The sequence below is a fragment of the Aphelocoma coerulescens genome, chromosome 7, assembly GCF_041296385.1.
Source record: "Aphelocoma coerulescens isolate FSJ_1873_10779 chromosome 7, UR_Acoe_1.0, whole genome shotgun sequence".
Lineage (NCBI taxonomy): Eukaryota > Metazoa > Chordata > Aves > Passeriformes > Corvidae > Aphelocoma > Aphelocoma coerulescens.
In genome coordinates, this window is record NC_091021.1 from 11,187,456 (window position 1) to 11,209,712 (window position 22,257).

The 22,257-nt window shown below is 43.9% G+C and overlaps 1 protein-coding gene across 2 annotated transcripts in view; it reads left to right on the forward strand.

Moving 5' to 3' along the window:
- Window positions 1-22,257, forward strand: part of PLCL1 (phospholipase C like 1 (inactive)) — a 187,651-nt gene that overhangs the window by 154,061 nt on the left and 11,333 nt on the right. For both annotated transcript variants that reach the window (XM_069022095.1, XM_069022096.1), the window contains exons 4-5: window positions 6,869-6,944; window positions 10,344-10,453. In XM_069022095.1, the coding sequence (XP_068878196.1) occupies window positions 6,869-6,944; window positions 10,344-10,453 (186 nt within the window). The remainder of the gene's footprint in view (window positions 1-6,868; window positions 6,945-10,343; window positions 10,454-22,257) is intronic.

Consider the following 22,257-nt stretch of genomic DNA (forward strand, 5'->3'; position numbering starts at 1 on the left):
TTAATGTGCTTTGTTTAAGGAACCAGAACAATTTTTCCGGATTGTGTTTCTCTCATTTTATAGTGGCATTGCAGTGGTTTAGTGGAGCTGTACTGTTGGCCATGTCTCATGTAGGAAGAGGCTTCATTGATAATACTGGGTTGTATGGGAGTTTCTGCAGAGGAGAGCAGGGAATAGGATTTGCCAAAACCAAGAAAATAAGATGGACTGTTGGCAATACACAGACAGCATTTTTGAAAAGTGTGTCAATGATCAGAATGTGTAGAATGTAGTTTAGAATGGCTAATTTCAATTTACAGCTTTAGTTGGTACCACACATAGAGTGTGATTAATGGATTCAGGTCATGATGTCATTGCTTCCTACACAAACATCCTAGGATAGTGTACCCTGTCACTTTTAGAGTTGTTCTTCAGAGCTTTCCTGTCCCATGAGGAAGGGCTGTTGCTCTGCCTCTCTACCTCTGTGCTCCCCCTTGTCAGTGGTTGCTCAGGTGGGCAGCATGTGCAGTGTGCCTCACAACCTGTCAAATTAATGCTGCTGTTCTTTGATCACACCTAAGAAAGGAGTTACTCCATGTGAAGAGAAGGGATGGGGCCCAGCTGGACCTGGCAGATGGTTGAATTATTCATTGCAAGCGGTTATCCTGTGAAGTTAGGATTTTTTTTGGTTGAGAATTGTTTGGAAACAGATTGTGGTTACTCTGTCTGCACGATGTATTCATGTGCTGATGCAAGTGTGCATGGACTCAGGGACACTTGTGCACTTTGCATTTCAGTTATTGGTTAAGCATTATTTCCCTCCAAGATCAAATGATTGAATCATTTGAAAATCAAAAGCAGTAAACAAGTGATAATAAGTGTTTTTGGTTTTACCCAAACTCCTGGCTTGTGTGCATACAGAAATTTTTCTAAGAAAAATGAGATCTCCAAGTTATCTTTACATGCTTTCAAATCATAAATAACAAGAAGTGGAAAAAAGGTTGAACAATGAAGCTATTTGTTATATGAACTCACGTTGACATTAATGTTTTTCTCTGTATTCAAGCCTAATCTTGCTATGTTGAAGCAGATAGTTATGGAAGGACAGGGTGGCTGTAGGTACTTCTGGGAGATGGCAGGGTAGTTAAGAATGTCTTGGCCAACGTGGAGATGGATTGGGGATTTTTGAGAGGAGAAGCAGCATCGGTGAGGTTGCTGGGAAATAAGTTGAGATATTTAATGGCAGTAGTTTTATTGATATGGGTATTGGTCCATGCACGCTAGCAGAGGTCTGCTGAGGTGTGAGTGAGGTGAGCTGCTCTTTGTCTGCTGTTTTTTCGTATTCAGTCTTTTTGGGCTTGTCTTGTTGCAGGCATGACTCTATTCCCAAGAAGAAAGTCCTTTTTCCCAGTTATTATGTAAATGCAAAATGACTAAGTAGATTTTTGTGAGCTTTTTCACTGAAATTCTTACCTCAGCTGGGATAGTCATCCCCAGAGAAACATTTTTTCACAATTCTCTAAGCAGCTGAAGACAAGGGATATTGCAGAGCGGAGCATCCACTGCCAAAGAAGTGTCATAATGCACTGATGTCAAACACAGTCCAGCACATGGGCATTGTCTTGAATTTGTATTTGTTTTAAAGAATTTTCCATCCAAAATTGGACAGGGACTGGGAAAGTCAGTTTCTTTTTCCACTTCTTATTAAGGAAAGTCCTGTTTCTTTCTCTACTTACAATTCCCTTACCCACTGCTCTCAAAGCTTCTTGCTTGGATTGCCCATGTCCATTAGTCACTACTAAAACAGAGTCAAATCTGAAAAGAGTCAAATCAGAACTTCCCTTAGAGAATAAAGTTCCAGTTGGGTACTTTGTTACTTTGTTTTAGCATAAGCATTTTGAAAACTGACCTCACTCTCTCTCTCTCCCCCTCCATTGCTCCTGTTGTTCTGTAGGGGACTGGTCTTCATGCCCAGATCACATCCTCCAACAATGATTCCATGTTTCCCTAGAAATATTTCTAACTGAAAACACGAAATTGGAATTTAAGGTGAATTTTATGCTGTTTCTTCTCAGTTTGTGTCAGTAAGGTGTTTCGGATGTTTCCAGCTCACATAACCATCCTTGATAGCTGTTTCTTATGCTGGGCTGTTGCAGGAAAAGTCTTGGATACCAAAATCTGGCTTGAACTACACTAAGACAGAGACAAGTTGGTGGACAGAATGGTGACCAGCAGCATTCCTTCCCATGTCCTGGCGCTGCATACCCATCTTTCTTTTCTTGCAAAACTTGCTGGCACACAGTTGATTGCCTGACTGTTTCTTGTCCCAGATGTGTACAAGAAATGCTCAATGCTAAAGGGAATTCAAATTTTCATGAGCTCAGTTTGCTCTTCAGCTGTTTTATGAACTGGTTGTTTTTGTAACCTCTTTTATTTTTGATTGATGGTGGGTTTGGTTTGTTTTTGAGGGTTTTTGTGGTTTTGTTTTTGTAACCAAGCAAAACTCTTCATTGTCAATGAAAGGCATAGAAGATTGGGACAATGGCCATGAGGAGACACCTAAGAGAAAGCTTCCTTTTAGTCTGATGTTCAGTCAATTTCTGTTCTAAACTTTGGAATATTTATGAAAGGTTTCCTTGAACTGTCCCTTTTTTCTCATTTATCTTTCCAGCAGGAGCAGTGCTTTAATTTGGCACCAGGAGCTTTTCCTCTCTTTTTTGTCTTTTCTTGGTGAGATGCTGCTGTGTTAATTTCCTCTCTCCTTTTCAGTTTGTAGAATAATTCATAATGAAAAGAAGTTGGTCTTTAGAACAAGAGTTCATTAAAGTAAAAAGAACATTCTTTTGTTCAGTTTGTACTGATCCTGTGATTAAACTGCCTTTAGTACAGGCAATAAATAACCCTGTTAATTTCATGTGAGTAATATGATGCCTTCAGCATTAAGATATTTTAAATTTCACTTAGTGACAAAGTAAAGCATTGTTCTTTGCGTGAAGCACTGGGATTTTAAATTTGATATTCCATGCTATTCTTAGACACTGAAGGGAGACAGGTCAGTTATGTTTTCAACCCTTGGTCTGTTCCACTTTCTGGGTCTTATATACTGGATAAGGAGAGAACTCCTGGGTTTGTGCCAGCTCTTGCTTCCTGTGCTTTTTTTGAGAATTCGGCATGATTGTTACAGAGTGCTTCAGGTGGATTGAGATGAATCAAGTTTATTCTTCTTCCCTATACCAGAATCAGGTTTTGTGTGCTTTCATTCTTATTTTTGTCCAATTCCCCCCACCCCCCTTCCCCAGTTAAGTTAAACAGACCAATCAGTAAAGTTTATCACCTTCTTTCTGATGTGGGAAATTCAAGTTGTCCCAAGAAATCCTGCCAGCTTCAGCAGCTGCTGAAAATTTCCTCTCTCTGAGTGGACCCAGATCCCAACATCCATCCTCTAAAGGTTGCTTTTCAGTAGATGTTGCTTGGACATTAATCCCTTGAAGTTCAGTGTTCAGGAGTTAACACACTCTGGTGGAACTCAAGACTCCTGAGGGAGTAGGACATCTCTTGCTCCATGAGAGTCACTCATGGAAGCGAGCTGCCATTTGGGAGCTGACATTAAACAGCATTCTCATGGGCTCCAGCCAGATGGCTGGGACTACACAGCTGCTTGGAGGGCTGCTCAGTGCGGATCTGAGCAGAGGAAAGGTGCTCGAAAATTCATGCTGCAAACGTCAGAAAGGTCACTCTTCACTTTTGAGGCAGGTTGGTGGGTTTTGAAATATTACTGGCAAAAGTGGGCTTGAAAATCTCAGGCTGTCATGTGATTTATGGGGTTACCTTCCCAGCAGAAAATCTCACAGCCTTCCATGTCGTGTTTTTAGGGCTGCTGGTTCTTGTCACTTCTAGAAGAAGTAGGTGATATCCTCAAGCAGGGTTTCAGATGTGAAGACAGCTGGAAAAACAGGGAATGATTCAGACTGGGAAATCATGGACTCATTTCAGAACTAGTGACAAAAAAAGAAAAAGCGTATCTAGATGCCATGAACCTGTGCTGTAACTTTGTTCCTGGATAGCAGTTACTTGCCTGTTGTACTCTTGTCTGTTTGAATCAGTCTGTTCTTCAGAGGAAATATCCAGGCTTTGTCCTTGCCCTATCCTGTTGTTGCCATCCTTTATGGCAGCATTGGGAAGCAGGATCTTGTGCCCACTGAAACTGCTCATGCAGCTCTTGCTGGGAGCAGAGTCTGGCCTGTAATGTAGGGATACAGGGTCCTGCACACTATTATCAGAGGTGGTAAATGTGCCATTGGCCAGCCAAAATCTTTTCTCATAACTGGCTTGGGTCCCATTATTTCCACCTGGTGCATTACCTCTACCAAGTGCATAATTTCCTAGAAAAACATGTGAGGGAGGATGCCAGGTGATGAACTGAGGGTGTCCCCTAACCACAGGCACTGAGATGAGGAACTCTGAAACCACTCTCAGGATTTGTCATGGGACAAATGCTGCTTATTTTTGTCAAATTACTGCTGAGCGAGCAGGAGGATAGGAACAGGTTAAATTCTGATACATGATCTGTTTTTAATTGTTTGTTCTTCCTGAGCTGAGAGCAGTGAGACTTTGATGTCAGCATCAAAGGAGTGGAGGGTTGCTCTACCTACTCTGCAGTAAGGGAAAATTGACATCCTAGTGCTACTTTTCTCTTAAAAAATGAATATAATGCCTTCATGTCTGAGAATCCTAAAACAGACATGCCAGAAACTCCTGGGAGTGGGTCCAGTGGTTGCATGATTCTCAAGCCTGCTTTTTTTGTGTGTGATAGGATAATTTCCTGTGCTTGTATATGTATATGTGTGTGTGTGTGTGTGTGTGTGTGTGTGCATGTGCCTATATAGAAACCTCACAAATCACATTCTGCTTGAGGGATCTGAGCACAGGAGAGTCTGACATGAGAATTGGATGTCCCATACCAGCTTAGCTGCAGCTGACCTCACGGGGCAAACCTTGCTGCTGGGTAGGAAGCGCAGGCACAGACCCAGTGGGGACCCAAGGCCAGGGTGATGGCTGCACGGGGTGCAGGAGCCATGCAGATGCTGGGCTGGGCAGTGTGGGCACTGCCTCACAGGCCCCAGGTCTGCATGTGCAGGAGGTGCACCTTTGGCCTCTGGCTGCTTCTTTAGTGACTTGCAGGATTTTTGGGACTCGTACAGTCTTCACTGCTCAGACCAACCTTCGGCATTTGTAGCTGAATGGCTCCTTCAGCACAAAAGGATAATGTGCTGTGGTACAGAAAAGCCAGAGGGTGGGTAGAAATCGTCATTTCTTTCTAGATGACAAGTGAAATTATCAAAGAGGAAAAAAATGAAGTGAAGGATGAACAAGCAAGTAATAAGAATGAAAGGCAAAGGATACTATGGAAAGTAATTTAAATCTTGGGCATATCCACTGGTCATGTACTGTTAAAAAACAATTTTGCACTCTGTACATATATTGGGCTTTTTTCACTCTGCCTGTGAAGCTGATAATGGATTTTGTTTTCCCTGTGTTCTTTATATCAAAGGAAAGGCATAGGTATTTTTTTTTAAATGCAGCCTTAGTGCATTTAATTAGAAATAAAGCTGGAATGAGGAGCAAAATTTGCATCTAAATTTCTCCAGAATTTGTAAGTTTGAGTGTGACAAGTGGAAGTGTCTCTCATTCCTTGTGTCTAATTAAAACAGTAAGACGTGCTAATTTGCAAGTGTTAATTTATTACTGTTATGCTGTCTTCCACTAAAATCATTGAAACCTACTAGCTGGGTTTTCATTTTTAGCATATTTGAAAGTAGGAAGGCTTTTAGCAGTTGCAGCATTTTGGCAAAGCTTCCAGGTGGTGACTTTTGTAATTTCAGGGTGTAACATTAGGCAGTCACTCTTCAGCTTGCTTCATTTCTAATTGGCACTGCTCTTGTGCTGTTTGAGGTTTGTGGAGAACATCGCAGGACAGTGAGGTTATTCTCAGGCACAGTTGGTTATACAGCATGTTCCTGCCTTCCATAACACATGTATGTACCACCTTTTGCAATTTCACAGAATAGAACAGTGGAACAATATAGGCTTCTGGGCTTCTGAGAGGTTTTCTCAAAAGAGAATAGTATTTGCATGCAGGGAGGCTCAGGAAACTTGTCAGGTAATGAGCCCTTCATTTGTTTGCTGTTAATGGGCTATTGTAGGAAGATGTCTAAGCAGGGAGGTCTCTTGAAACCTGTGAGTAGGCTTGTTGAAACTGCTGCTTTAGTTTGTTTGGTTTTAGGTGGATTTTTTCTTGTTTTGATTTTTTGTGGTGTTGTCTCTTCTATTAAGCTTCAACAGAAATACTGAGGATAGGATAGGATTTGGATCTCAGTTTCTCCAAGGAGAAACTCTAGAACTACTATAGGTGTCTGAACTGTTATATAGCATAAAGTTCTGCACAGGCTTAAATACCTTTTGGAATCAGCTCTATTCATGACTTGGTAACTTTTTTAATAACCCCCTGTGTCAAGGACTATACTTCCTTCTCCTTTTAAGAAAACTACCGGTTAGAAAAGGCTTAGTTGAACATAGAATGAAGTTTTTCTGCTAACTCTGCTTGCTTCTGAAATCACTTTTGTTTCCTTCATATTGTTTGCAGTGGTGTCTCATGGATGTAAAACTGCTGTTCGTTAACTTTTGGAGCAAAACATTTTCAGAGCAACTGATTCTTAGCTTGATACAGATCTGGGAGCCCCCCAAAGGAAGGAAGGATCCAATATTTATTGTACTGCTCTCAGAACAGACCTCCTCTCCAGTTTCAACCTTTGTGCTTTCTGTGTGTTAGATGTTGCAGGAAACCCTAGTAATGCTGATTTTTTCCTTTTTTTTTTTTTTTTTTGGACAGATGATTCAAGAGAGCAGGGTTCTTATTGAGACGGCAGACACCACTCATGACAAGATTGTTCAGTGCCAGAAAGCAGGTAATCCATCTTTATTCAGCAGTTCTGGATGGGAGATAGGAAATAATGTGCCATAATTTACTTACAGTTTGTGACTAAAGTAGCATTTTTCACCTGGATGTAAGTGAGCATTCCAGTCTTTCTCTGGCATGCTCTACCCCCCTGACGACTCATCTTCCAATAGCAATGCAGGTGTGGGATCAGACAAAAATACTCAGCTTTCACCTTAGAAGCTATTTCTCCATCTGCTCTACAGCTCTGAACTGTCTTGACAGTATTTAAATTAGTCAAATGAACCCGAAAGGCATTAAAAAGGAGGGGGGTGAGAAGGCGTGGTGCTTTAGTGAGTGCATTCTCTAGCTCAGTTGTTCCTTTGAACACAGAGCAGCAAGAGATTTCTATACCCACAGGACCACAACAGTCTTAAATACTATTGTTTCTGATAGGCATTTTTGGATTTGGCAAGTGATGCAGGCTACAGCCATTTGCTTCTATTAAATATAAATAATGAGTGAAACTGCTCTTTTGTAGTTAATACTTTAATTCATCTTTTTATTTAGGGGAAATTGGAAGCCATTTCAGCAGTAGCATTTAACTGACTGTATGTGGTGCAAGAGCAGAATGGAACCTAGTCTTTGCTCTTCAGACATGCTGGCATTGTGGTACCAAAGGGGTGAGAGGCAAGTGGCCATGTCTGGCTGGAAGTCGTGGACCTCATCATTGTGGCATGCCTTGGGTCCTGTGTATCTGCGGAAGCAGCATAAAATTTCTCGTCCCAAAGCCTTCATCGTGTGCAGAGGGTTTAGGAAAGGGACAGTAACAAGAAAATGCAGTACCAGGAGGGTGTCTAGACGGTATAATTTAAGAGCAATACTTTGCACTAAACTATGCAGACTCTCAGCAGCATCAGCCACCTCTGCACAGCTTTATCTGTGCACAGAGAGAAGAACCCACGACATTTGCCTGGGCACTGGAGTCTTTGTGAGCAGGAGATGTGTATAGAAAATACCATGCAGTACCATGCTACCACACTGATGTTCAGAGTTTCGTGCAGTTCCTTCCTTCCTTCCTTCCTTCCTTCCTTCCTTCCTTCCTTCCTTCCTTCCTTCCTTCCTCCCTTCCTCCCTTCCTCCCTTCCTCCCTTCCTCCCTTCCTCCCTTCCTCCCTTCCTCCCTTCCTCCCTTCCTCCCTCCCTCCCTCCCTCCCTCCCTCCCTCCCTCCCTCCCTCCCTCCCTTCCTCCCTTCCTCCCTCCCTCCCTCCCTCCCTCCCTCCCTCCCTCCCTCCCTCCCTTCCTCCCCCCCCCCCCCCCTCCCTCCCTCCCTTCCTCCCTTCCTCCCTCCCTCCCCCTGGAAAAAGAGAAATTTTTCAAGAGTGTTCAATTTGCTGCTGCATCCACTTGTATTTTCATTTTTGTTTGCCTTATTAGCTTTACGTTTTCTGATTGAGAAGGCAGCTGGAGAGACATGAAGCACTTCTCTGAAGCCACGGGGTTTAGAGAAGGGAAAGGGCTAGGAGAGAGAGTATCCCTCCCCCTGCTCATATGCCAATTAATTTGTTGCAAATGTTACCCAGGCAAATTTTTATGTAACACTTTCCATGTGGCCAAATGAAGCGCTCAAAATTAAAAGGTGTCAGAGGTACAATTGCCTGTGACATTGTCCTTTACCCCTCACCCCAGCTGTGCTTCCTTTGAACATGTGTTCCACCAGACCTCTGTTTCATAGCCTGTTTTGGTGTGGGTTCCGTGTGCCTCAGGGTCCTGCTGCCTCTCCCAGACTGGTTCTTGTGGGACTGGTTTTGTTGTTGTTTTTTTAATGTGCAGGCTCAGCCCAATATACAGTGGTCAGCAGCAGCTTGGGGGTCTGACCCTGCTAAATGCTTTCACTGGTGTTGCTACCTGCAGCCTAACAAATTTTTGTGGCTCCCTCTCTCTGGGGCAGTGCTGTATCCAAGTTACAGATGGAGAAGTGAGGTCTAGAGGGAAAAATAACTAAAAGGATGCTGCATAAAGGCAGGGCTGTCCACGTAGAGCTGAGATCCATTAGCCTTCATATTTTTTTCCAGGACAAAGCAAGTCATTTGAAGATTTTCTTTTACTAATTGAAGTGAAATGTTTTGTAAGTCAGTTGGCATGAAGCACACCTGCAAGGAAATCTTGCTTGGGGTGCAGTTATTTAGACTGTTTTCCAAAGGATGTACTGCAGGAACTCCGTTACCCTTGACAAGCAAAGCCTGTGAGTGGGTGAGGTTTTGGAATATAAACAGTAGAGAGAGAAATCTTGCATTGTGTGGGGTTGAACAGCCTCAGTGTTATTGAGCTCCTGGAGTCAGTGCAAGAGAAGAAAAAACTATTGTTAGTCTTCCAGGAGTGCTTTGGGCAAGCTGTGCTGAGTGCAAGCCTGCCTTAGACTGTCCTTCAGCAACCTGCCAAACATCCTCTGCATCTACACTGTGCAGATGTTCTCTCAATTGGCATTTCTTTGATGTCATTTCAGTGAAGCTCAAATTTGTGAGTGACATTTACCCTAAAGTGCTAGGGAAGGGAAAGCTATGAAACAACTGGAGATGGAGCTTGGTTTGTTCAGCCAGGGTAGGCTTCAGATGCTTTGGAGTTATTTAGTGCCAGTTTGGCCTTTGTAAGGTATAACTTAAGGGAACACAAGCAGCTCTTTTCCATTTTGTCTCTTAATCCACACCAGACTCAGAGCAAGGTTGCATACACTGTGCAGATCTTGTGAAGCTGGTGGGCTGATTGGATACCTTAAGATTTTTAATCTGCTCCCAGATTTCCTGAATTCTTGTACCATGCAAAAGATCTGCAGATGTTTGCCACAGAAACTAGCAATGAAATGCAACAGGGCTGTGGTTGGAAGTCTAAGTTCTCCATGCTGCAGGAGTAGCAGTCCTGTGATTAGAGTTACGTGCTTCTGACAGAATTTATCATTGTGAAGTACAAGGGCTTTTCTGTATGACTGTGATTAAGATTAATGAGGAGATGTGCATTGGAGCCTGCATTTGCTGTGCTGAACAGATATCTTCCACGTGTGTCAGACAGCCTTCCAAGGTGCAAAGTCATCAGCTCAAGGAGAGTGACAAGTGACTGCCTTTTGTCGCAGTATTGGCAGCAGTGCAGGTGGAAGTGCTGGAGGAGTGTCTGTGCAGGGACCAGTGCTTGTGTGGAACCCCAGGATTGGCAAGAAGAGCCACAAACCAAGTGGAAGCACAGCCCCAAAACTGTACATGACACCTTTATTCTGGAAAATGTTCTCCCAGGATGAAGCCATAAAAGTAAAAGGAGGCAGGGGGAAAGCACAGAAAGAGGTTGTAAGAAGTCCCAGCTGCAAGACTGAAAATGCTCACTCAACATCTGTAGGGAAAATCAACTGTGCACTGAGTGATGTGTCAATCTGTATTTTTAGGAATGGAATTCCATGAAGAGCTTCATAACCTTGGGACAAAAGAAGGTTTGAAAGGAAGAAAATTAAGCAAAGCCATTGAGAGTTTTGCATGGAATATCACAGTGCTGAAGGTAAGCACAGAAAGTACCACCTCCTGTCTCGTATTAACTTTATAAGTAAACCTTTGCTCTTTTAGCTCCTCTGTTTGTACATCTTACTAATGCTGAAGCAACATGTTGTTCTTTTTTTAATGGGATGTTTCAACTACCCCCACTTATTGATATTTATCAAATATATCCATTACGCCTCTGATTTGGAAGCTGTAAAGGGAATTATCTAAGCCTGAACAGAAGAGGAAAGATGGCTTGTGGTTTGTATCATCAGGGACATGGCTTTGGTTGTCTGTTCTGCCCCATGCACCCTGAAAGTGACATGTTTGAGGTCATTGTGTCTCAAAGACTTGTTTTTGTAAAATGAGAACTGGAGCATCTCTTTGGGAAGGCACAGGGCAGGAGGGACTGTCAAGAAAAAAACATGAGGAATATTGTAGATCCTGCAGGGTTATGTTTCCAAAGCACAGCGCTGTCCAAACAGCTAGAAAAGGAATTTTCATTCCTTCATGCTGACTGCACAGTGATGTACCTCGGAGTGAAGTGGTTACTCCCTGGGCTTTAGCTGCTGGTTCAGCACCAACCAGCCACGAATTGTCATGGTAGCTGTATGACTGAGCCTGGGTGAAAACAGCTAGGGACAACCAGAGATGGAAAGAGGAGAGGATTTGGTGCAGCCACAGCAGAAGACAAGGAGAGGACCTGAGCCAAGCATTCAGGTTGTTAGCATTCAACTCACACCTTTCACAGCCTCATTTCCCACCTTGCTCTGATGGATCACACTTCCCTTCTCTCAGTCCCTGCTCTCTGCTCCAGCTCCCAGGTTGCCCTGTCTGGCAGTATCTCCCTGTGACCTCCCAGTGCCTTTTTCTTTGCTGAAATCCCAAAGCAAGCCAGTTGATGAACTGTTCTCATCAAATATACCCCTAAATGTAGCGTGCAACAGTAGTAGGAGATGCATGCATCAGCATTGTGCTGGAAAGAGCACTAACATATCTTGAGCAGGCGAGGGAAAAAGGAGTTGGGAATAGAGGGGCTGAAGAGCAAAAGTGTGTGGGAGAGGCCACTGGTGGTAGAGAAGTGTTAGAGAAGACCTGGGAGACCTGTGGTTTCTTGCATACCTTGATTCACCGTGAGAGAGTGGAAAAGTGAGTAATGGAGTCAGTGTCAGCTCAGTTAATGGGACCTCTGATGAAGAGAAAAATAAACCAGTTCAAACTTACAGACTTAAATAGACAACCTATTTCACACAGAGCAATTGTGGTTAGTAGCTAGAGTCCCTGCCTCCCAAAAAGAGCACACTAGGCAGTTCTGAACATTCATCTGAATACCTTTAGCTGTGTTAGGTAAAATAAATGTCTCACGATCAGGGTCACTCAAAGTGTTTTCATTTTTTTAGATGTTTGTCAAATGTGAGGTTTGTACCTCTGAGGGTGGCTTGTGATTAATGAAGGTACAAGTAGGGTATCAGAGAAACATTTTCCATGAAAAATAATTGCTGCCTAGCACATATTGTCAACATACTGAAGAGCTTTTAAAACATCTAGTCAAGGTCAAGGAATAATTTACTTGTTTCATTTATAAGCCACAACTTCTTTTCTACCTTTCTCACACAATAAAATATTAACAGAACTTGTGACAACTATCCATGAAATGCACATGAAACACCTTTTCATTTTGACTGAAGTCCAACTCAGGAATGACATTAGGAAACTGGGAATGAAGTTGTGCCTTGGGTGTGAAGTTGTGCCTCAGGTGCCTCGATCTCTGATATGAGACCATTAGTAATTGTTCTAATTTGTCATCATTTTTTTCTTCTTCTTCCCCTTAACTAATCCTGTCTTTCAGTGATCCTGCCCATAACAAACCTGCATCTCCTCTTTAGCACTGAGTCCTCTCAGTGCTGGTGAGAGCTACTCAGGAGGATTTGGTGGGAAGAGACCAACAGCCCTGCCCCACTCCAGCCATAGGTGTCCTCCCTATGTCCAGTGGCAGGGTGGACACTACAAATATATTTCACTAGGTGTTGGTATAGTGTTGTAAGAAAGGGAAACATATATCCCATAACATCTCACAAATGCATCAACTGCTTTCCATGAGGTGAGGTGAATGAATGGCTGATGAGAGAAAGCCTCTTTGTGTGCTCGGGGTTGTTGGAGGCAATTACATCATGCAGCAGGAGTCAGTTTATGTGAGCTGCCCGTGAGCAACAGCAGGTATTATGTTGTGCTTGTGCTGTGAAATGATTAATAGTCTTTTTGTAGGCTAGTGAAGCCAAGGCATATTTAATTAATGTGTTTCTTTATAAAGACTCATTGCAGTAGGTAAGCTTTGAATAAAAGAGGAGATGCAATAAGAAATTGCCACTGGCAAAATCATTAAATAGCTACAGAGTGCAAGATTAAAGTGTATTTTATAAAAATCCTAACTGTGGATATTCTTCAAGTTTAAAAATGCCCTGGGGTACTTTTAAGAGGTGAATCAAAATAGTATGTCATTTTCTTCCTTAGTTTATATAAACTTAATTACATATTAGTAATACCCACTATAAGGACAAACTGTTTGCCAGAAGGTAAAAATGTCACTAAGAACATGGATGTTATAACTCGGTAACAGTCTAACAAGTCAGCTTTGACATCAATATTTATAAAATGTCACATCTTCCTCTTTGCTTCCATGTTGTGTAGAACGCTGTCAGGCTCACAGTCAGTAATACTGAGAGGCATAACTTAAGTACACTAGACAGAAGAGTCATGCTCTCACAGCAATATTACAGGAAAGGTTATGATCCCAAATTTAGTCTCACTTTCATTTTTATTTCCATGCAGCACCAGCTTTGTGTCTTCATTTTCCTCTCTGTATTTAATTGTGTGCCAGTAGAATGCAAAGGTGGCCAAAGAAATTTTATGTTTACCGCTGCACAGGGACCGTGGTGTCAGGAACCTTTCATTTCAGCCTACCAGGCACACAAAGCTGCTCAGCTGAGGCAGCTGTTTTGGTCTGGCCCTCCCTTGTCACAAAAAGTCATGATTCATTTTCATTAGGTATTTCTTATTTTTAAAGCAGGTGACTCTCCATTTCCCGGAGCAGAGGCTTTTACGTGGGTGTGTGGGCTCGTGCTTGTTTCTCCCCAGATGCTGGTGCTTCTCCTGCCTGCCTGGTGAGGCCACCTCTGCTCTGGTTCCTGTGGCTGCTTTTGCAGTGAGCTCCTCCTGCCTGCGCTGGGAGAGAGGGGAGCTCAAGAGCCTGGAAGGCAAAAGCTGAGAAGACTCCTGGGGGCAGTTCTGGCCTTGAGCTGGATGAGTCCTCCTGACATAACCCCTGCCCTCAGTGCCACTGTAGAGCACTGGGTGGTTTTTGGGTCAGGTACACTCACATGTGGGTGATGTCATGCAGAGCCAGCTTGGGTCTGCTCCTGGCCTTCTCAGCTCAGGACAGAGCCAGCTGCCACCTCTCCTGGGGCTCTTCTGCCCACTCTGTCTGCCTCTCCCATGGGATCTTGTACCAAGCATTTTGCAGTAACTGAGGCACTCTTAGCATCTGTCACATGTGCAAACCACTGATTCAATGACTGCTATATGAGTTTTTTGGAATGTTTGAAGTAAAAAAGTTGTAGCCTGGAAAACTACTCTCCTTACTGAGGAAAAACTGTCACAGACTGCCAGGAGGTGTTTACTCGAGCAAAGAAGTTGGGATCTGCCTGAGTCCCAAGAGCCTGGCGAGTAAGTCAAACAAAGTTTGAGTATGTTGGCTGTGGTTCAGATTTATTGCTCTCACGTGGACATGCTTTGACTGTCTGCAGACAGATTTTTCTGGGCCATTTGTGCTTTGGTGGATCAGCACATACAAAGTCTAGAAACAATACCAGAAGGTACTTGTATGCTGATGGTAAATATCCGGATAGGTAATATGCCAACATACTGGCTTATTTATAGACAAAACATGGGAAAAAGAAGATAAAGTGGCATTTACTGTTTTGGTCTTCTGCTGAAAGGGAAAACACTCGAATGTTTGATTCTAATCTGCTCTGAAATGTGCTTGTGTTTTTAAATCTTTTTTTGCTGCCCATGATAAGATTTTGCCTCTGCTGTCCAATGTCTGTCTGTTCTGTCTTACTAGGACTCCAGCTGTTAGAGCATGCCACAAGACGTCAAGTGGTTACGTTTTCAGGGATCGTTTCAGCTGTCATCCATGAATGTATCTGTTAATTATCCTATTTAAATTATTGCTGATTAGATATATCAAGACAAGTTTGCTGAATGCAGAATGCATACAGTTACTGAATTGCTAATGTAGTTCTCTCTTGGGGAGGGAGGCATCCACAATTTTATGATGTGGTAGTGATCCGTGTTAGCTCTGGTGTAAGTGATTTTATGCAGCAAAACTGTGCAGAAATAGCACTTTTGCAGGCTGATGTCCACAAATGACATCTTTTTTCACCACAGTCATTTGTGACAATCAGCCTTCAGTTGCTTGGGAGACCTGCAGCATCCAGAGCCCCAAATGCACACTTTAAGGCTACTTGTAGAGATAAAAGTGAGATTTCTGACAGAGGTACATACAGACTACCTGGCCTCACCTAAACCGAGATGAATTTATCATCGCTATAAGGTATCGGTTTTCTTTATGAAGAAAAGCTATCTGTCAGACAGTGATTGTTATTCTAAATTTCTGATGAATATCTAAGTTTCTGATGATCTTTGGAAGAACTAGGTCCATTCCCAGCCTTAATTTAAGGATTATTGTAGTGGACTATGGAAGTGTTTTTGAATGGATACTTGACAGTATTGTAAAGCCTTGGGAGATTTGTATGAGTCTTTTCACATCAGTCCTTTTTCCTGCAGTTAGGCAAGAACCATGGCTTTGTTCCTTGGCATGCTGCAGAGTGGACAGCAGAGCATCACAGCAGAATGTTAGGAACTTTATATGTAACTAAGCACAATGGTAACAACATATTCTGCCACATTATTTAAATGCTACTAAAGGATTTGCATGACAATTTATTCTATCTGGATCTCAAGTGAGAGCATGATGGATTCATGAGTCCCCACAAAGCTGCTGCATTCTATGTACCATAAATTTTATTCACTGTAAGTGTCAATTAGGCTTTCCCCAACCCCCAAAATTCCTGATATCTTATCTCCTTCCTTTTCCCAGCATATCTCAGTGGACATAAGCACATTGGTGCTCTATTTGTGAAACTGCAAAATAGATGGAATGTAAGCCATAGTGTCTTAACAACAAATTCTTGTGATTTGCTGTCATCTTCTGACAGTGATAGTCCAGCAAGAGCAGTAGGCAGGAGCAGTTTGTGTGACACGGAGTCTTCACACCTGCCTTTAAATGCTCGCTGTGTTATTCCATATCAACTACTCATACCCAGATCTAGATAAATGTATTTTGAATGTGATTACCCCAGAGGCTCTTTTTCCAGAGAGACTAAATATATTTCCTGCTGTCTTGTCCCCACATGGTTTGCATTTGCTTTGTTAAGGCAGTTCAGAGTGGTGTTTCAAACTTTTAAACCTCTCCAGACTGTGTGCCCTGGCTACTTTTGAGGGATCTGCTTCCTTCTGCCGAGACCTGCTCAGCTACAGTGGAGATTGGCTGAGCCAGTCAGTCTTTGATTGAGTGGCAGATTTTACAAACATGAGGAAATGCCAAGCTGTTCTAATGATTCACATAGTGACTAGATCAACTTGGTCTCTTATACATGAACTGAAGGACAAAAAAGAGAAAAATAATACAAACCAGATGGCTTTCTGAGAGTGCTAAAGACAAGGTGAGGAGGTCCATCAAGGTCAAAATCCATTTAGTCCTGTAAATATCAACCTGCTTACTTTGAAGTAGTTAATTTAAAAGTAGCGGGAAAGGTGAGGGAGGAGGTAGATTTAGGTTTTTCTTTCTTGAGTCTGTGAAAGAGTCTGGAGGAGCCACACGGGAGTACAACTTGTTCCCAGGCCCTTTGTATGCTCTGATTGCAGTGGTGAGTGCAGTGGAGGCTCCCAGCTTCAGAGCTGGTTCCAGGGCAAAGCCTGTGCTCCTGGCTCTCAGGACAGGCTCCAGGGCTCTTCTGTATGTAGAGGTGTTGCAAGATTTTTCGAGGAGAGGGGATTTAGAGTCCTTTAAATGATCTTGAGTTACACGATAAGGAAGTAAGTGTTGTGCTTCACATGCCAAGCTGTTTTGATCAGTGTATTTTGTAAACCAAGGGAACCAAACCATGTGATTATTAGGCAGGATAGGCAGATCTTTCTTGTCCCTAGCAGAGTGCTGTTCTCCACTGATTTGGTTGATAAAGGCCTCCTCCATAAATGGTGAACACACTGGTTTTTGTCTGTTTTGCCCAAGCCCAAAGGCAGGAACCAGAGCTCTTTAACAGACATTCTCCATGGATTTTGTCAGTTGTATCCGGTGATGGAAACTTCACCAGTTGCTTCAACACTGTGTATTAGGGTAAAGGGAATATAATCCCAGTCCATCAGGAGTACTAGTTAATCAGCTGGAATATCCTGTTACTCTTGGCCCTCAGCCATTCTGCCAGAGCATTGCTCCGGGGAGGATGTAGTGAGCGGTCTCAACAAGTACAGCGTGACCTCTCTGGATACCTGGCTGTTCCCTGCGAGTTTTTGAAGCACTAATGGTGTTTCTGACAAGGTCTCTGTTTTCTTGGCCAAGGAAAATTCTGAGACATGAGTTGGATTTAGAACAAACTAAATATTGGTCTGTTTAAAATATACATGAAGGCCACCCAGGCAACCTTAAATCTTCAAGTACCAAGTGCTGGCAATAGCAGGGACTAAGCAGAGAGCAAAGATCACCAGGGTTCAGAGCTCTTGATGACCTCCTTCATGATCCTGTGAGTTTCTGTAGGGCACGAAGTCCCAGGATAGCCTGACAAAGAGGAGAGACTTTGTCCCCTGTTAATCAGTTATTGCTGGGGTTTTGTTGAATAATGTCACAGCAGGAGTGTTTCACTGACTGGCAAGGAATGATTGTCCAGACATTCGGATCAGGCAGAGTCTGTGCCTATCTGTCCAGGCACAGGGACCCACGTGGGCCTGCACTTGCCTGCCTGCAATGCTGGTGCTTGTGAGGAGCAGCACTCACCTCCCCAAGACACAGCCCCTGAAGAACCAAAGCCAGTTAATAGTTTCTGTTCTTCCAGGGAGTGCACACAGTTTTCTCTCTTTTCTCCAGCCTTTACCACCTATTTGGGTGCATAGAAAATAGGACTGGAAGGGCCTGTGAGAAGCTATGTAGTTCCTCCTGCTGATGAACGTTTAGCTGCTGTGGATATAAGCTCTGCTCAGATATTTGGCATGGAAGGTGCTTGGTATGAGGCTGTACTGTTTTCCATGGTGATACCAGTACCTGGCAGACCCAGGGACCCATCTGGCTGTTGGGGAAAGAGCTGATGGCCAGGTCATCTGAGCAGAAATGTGTGTTTCTGCCAATTTTCTCACTTTGCTCTTCTTCCTTCAGTGCCAGGGCTCTACTCCTACCAGTGTTTCTCAATGGTGGGTTTAAGGACAAGACCCTCCTGCAGTCAGTGTGGACTCAAGTGTATGACAGACCAAAAATGGAGGGTCACTGAAGTTCATCTAGAAAACAAGTACTGTGAGCTGCCTTCCTTTGATGTAAACATTTTGGGGTTTTTTGCTGCAATACAAAGTTCTGCAATTTAGGTCTAAATATTACTCCTTCAGTTCCACTGGGATGGGTTGATATGTGTGCCAACACACATGGATGTATGTGTATAGAAGGTGAGACAGGCCATCAAATATATGTGCAAAACAACAGCAACTTTGACACAAAAGGAAGAGAATAGAAAAGTGAAAGGCGGTGTGAAAGGCCCTGAGTGATACCTTTTGAGTTCTTGAATTTGACTAAAATAAGCCAGAGATGGATCACAAGAATCTTGTGATGTCTTTTAATTTGAATGATGTGACAAATTGCCAAAAACCATGGCTCCGATGCCAAGCTGCTGGCTGTGCACGCAGGGTGAGATGCATCGTGTTGTGGTGGGAGACAGGGCCAGGAGCATGTGGGGTCACCATGCATGGTACCCCTTGTGCCAGGGCCACCTCAGCAGCATGGGCTTTGAGCCCAGCTGAGGATTGGCACACTGAGGTGCTGTGCATAGAAAACCACTTTTAGTGTCACTTCACAAATGGAGGCTTGTCAAGATGTTTGAAACACAAAATAGATACCCAGCTCTCTCCTTGTGTAGGCTGGAAGCTCAGTGAAGCCCTCTGCTTGGTTGTCTGTCGTAACTCCATTATCTCTCTGTGCCTCACTTTCATCTCAGTCTTTACTGTTTCTTCTCCCCTGCTTCAAATCCTATTCCCTATGCAATGCCCCAGTTGTATCATCTAAATCATGCCAGTGGGGGGGGCGAAGCACCTGTGACCCCCACCCTTGATCTGGACTAAGCTTTGCATGGCTCTCACACTGCCCATCACCATGATGCAGTTCCACCTTTGCCCTGGGGTGGCTGTGTGGGACCTGGCCCTGCTGTGCTTGTGCCTTTGGGGCAGACCCATCACAGCCTGAGCCCCATCTGCTATGCTTGTCACCCTTCTCTACCAGCCTGGCAGGGATTTTGGCACCTGGGTGTGAAGGCCAGCTTGTCCTGAGGGGGTGTGTCATTTGGTCCAAAGACTTTGCAACTGGAAAAGTAATTAATAATGTTCAGGTGGAATACAAAAAGAGTTTGTTCTCTGAAAGCTGTTTTGTGCAGGAACAAGATTGTCACTTGTGAAGAGGTTATTTGAAAAATCAGCTGGTAAGGTTACAAGTTTCTCGAAGATACTCATCTTTTGAGGAAAAGTAGCTACTCCTGCACGTATGTGCTTGGGCAGAACTGCAGAACTGTGTTGGAAAGTTGGTACTATTAAGGTGAGGCAGTGGTAAGAGGAGGGGTGGCATGAGGGAAAGGTGGCTAAATGTAGGTGGTTCCCCACCAAAGGATGATTGCTTGGGTATAAAAACTGGGTCAGTGTCATCTCACATCCCTTGTAGGAAGAGACAGTGCAGCCAGAAACTGCAGGTGGCACAGGAACTTGGGCAACTTCTGCCACCATCCCCTCCCTCCCCTGCAACAGTGATGTTTTCATCTGAGACATGGATATCAAAGACTGCTGTACTTGCAGTGGAGTTAATTAACACAGCCTGGAAGATGTGGAAGTTGGGAATCTAGTTTATGCCCACTTGACAACATGACCTTGTTCGGAGGAATTAAAAAGGCTGTAATGAAAGTAAAAGTTTCCGCAGAAATTCACACATTTCTTGCTTTTATCTGTCAATGGCTGTACTAACAAAGAACAAAGGAAAAGAAGCAGCTGCCTCTGTCAGGTGTTCCGGATTGCAGTGTAACCCTAGGCAAGCTGCCAGCCCTGCCCACATGGCTCAGGCGGTGAGGCGGTGCTGGGAGGCTGGGAGCCTTTGCTCTGGGCCCTCCGGTGGCACTGGGTGAGTGCCCCAGGCAGGGCCACTGCCCCAATGCCTGGCACTCACCGAGGGGCTTGGAGAGACCTTTTCCTTCCTGGGTTGGCAGTGTCCCACACCACCTTGCCTGGATGTTTATTCATGGCACTGAAGGGCTCTGCTTCTAAGGCATCCATGGTGGGTCTCCACCAGGGAGCCTCCACCCACAGCTACTTTGGGAATTTGTTGAGTATCAGAGCACTGATTTGTACATGGCAAGAACATTAAGAGAGAATTGCTTGTACACTGGTTTTTTTCCAGCATTTGGTTGTTGTTAAATCTGTGCTGTGCCATTCCCTGGGAGCTGTAACTGGTACTCGCCTGAAATGGTTGTGTTTGAATGGTGTGTGATAAGAGGTTTAACATAGTCTAAAAATTACCCTTGTGGTATATTTGGAGCTCCTTACAGCTCCTGTCAGCAGATCACATACAGTTTCCCAGAGCTTACAAATGATGACAAGCTGACTGCCCCTTTTGTTGTGTGAATTATGTGCCAGCATCTACAAAACCTGCTCCCTGTGGGGGAATGGGTGTCTAATTTAAGATAGTTCCTTGGGGGAGCTCAGGAGGCAATGAAAGCTGCCAGTTGCTCCATTGGAACTTCCTCCTCTGCAGTTACTAAGATGGTGTTTGGGTTTTCCCTGGCACTGTCAGTGGCCTCAGTGAAATCCAGGAATATATTTTATAATGGAGCAGTACCTGGCCCTGGTGCTTGGCTGAAGCTGGGGGATGGCATGTCTCTGTGTGAATGCCGAGTCCTCACCTTCTCCCTTCTGCCGGAGCATTGATAGAAATCCTCTTTCCACATGTCAGAATGTGCATAATGCAATTGTTAGTTAGCCAGGACCTTTGACTTCTTCTGTGCTTGTGTGAGTAAATGAGTCGGGGGAGCCAAACTCTGAATCCAGCAGGCAGTGATTAGCTGGCACGACCTTCCCCATTTCATTGTACCAGTCTAGATTCCATTACTGCCTTCTGACATTGAAAAGTGTTCATCCTCACCACTGCATATTCTGAGGGTTGTGGTTAAAGTGAAATGCTCTTTAACTCAATGGTGGTATTGATTCATTTTTATTGTCTGGAGCCACTAGCAGTCGAAGGCTGTGGAGTAAAGACTTCTGTGTTTACATGTGTGATTATTGGCAATATGGGTCTGCAGGGAGGGCTGTGACAGTGAAAAGCCACAAACTGCATTAAGTGAAAGTTGTGGGTGTTCAGTGAGACCAGGCATTTGCTCTGCAGTTATTCTCCCCTAGATCTTATGGTAGATCACATAAGCCCTAAATGTGGCAGGCATTCCCAAAACCCTCCACAGGAGCTAGGGAAATCAGAGGCCCAAATACCTGTGGGTGGAAGTAAGCTTTACTGTAGAACAATGGATTGGGAAACTGCAGTCTTGCATTTTTGACAGCCGCAGTCTTTTTTTACCTGGGTCAGATGAGTTCAAGTGTCAGGTGATGAACCCTGTGGGAGATAAAGGACACTATCTTGTGGGTTATTTCCCCAGGTACAGGTGGGATCCATTTGCAGAGAAAAGTGGGCACAAAACCAGTGATTCAGGTGCTGAGGCAGCTGCTATTTATTTTTAGATCACAAAAAGATGGCATTTCTGATGTCAGAGAGGCTATTATATGAGAGCAGTTAGACTTAAAGGAGTAAGTTAAAAATGCCTACTTAGTAGTTCTTTTCTCCAGTGTCCTCTGTGTTACAGAAATGACACAGGTCCGGTATTGGCAGGAAGAGCCTGACTGATAGGCTGTGGTCACTTTGAATAGTAACAATAGAGGTGATAATTGCAGTTATGTTCTCACTCTGTTCCCTGGGTTCCCACTCCATCGGGTGGTGACCTAGGGATGCTGGTGTATGTAGCAGTGGGGAGGAGCTGAGCCACATGAAGGCACAGAAAAGCACCCCAACTAGTTTTTTTACCTTTTCAAGCGTTGGTGGGGGCAGGAGTTGGACAACCTGAGCAGCCTAATTTAGCAGTCTGAAATAAAAGGGCTGGGACTGGAGGCTGCCAGCAGCAGCAGGATAGTTTCCTTCAGAGGGTAGCTCAGTGGTCTGATGCTGGGTAGTCTAAACTCATCTTCTCTAACCCTCCCCAGTAAGGGTGGAGGTGTTATTACAGCCCTCTGTATCAGGCTTAAAAATTGAGTTCAGTTTGGCTGAAAAACCTCGTGTTTTCTGTGGCATAGTATTGTAATGGATTGTAAATTATTCTTGTTCCGTTTCCCTCATTGACATTTTGGGGCAATAAATTTGTAAATGAATACTACCCCTATCCTGCACCACTAATTTTTGTGCTTAGCTCACTCAGTTTGCTGTGGGTTTCCATT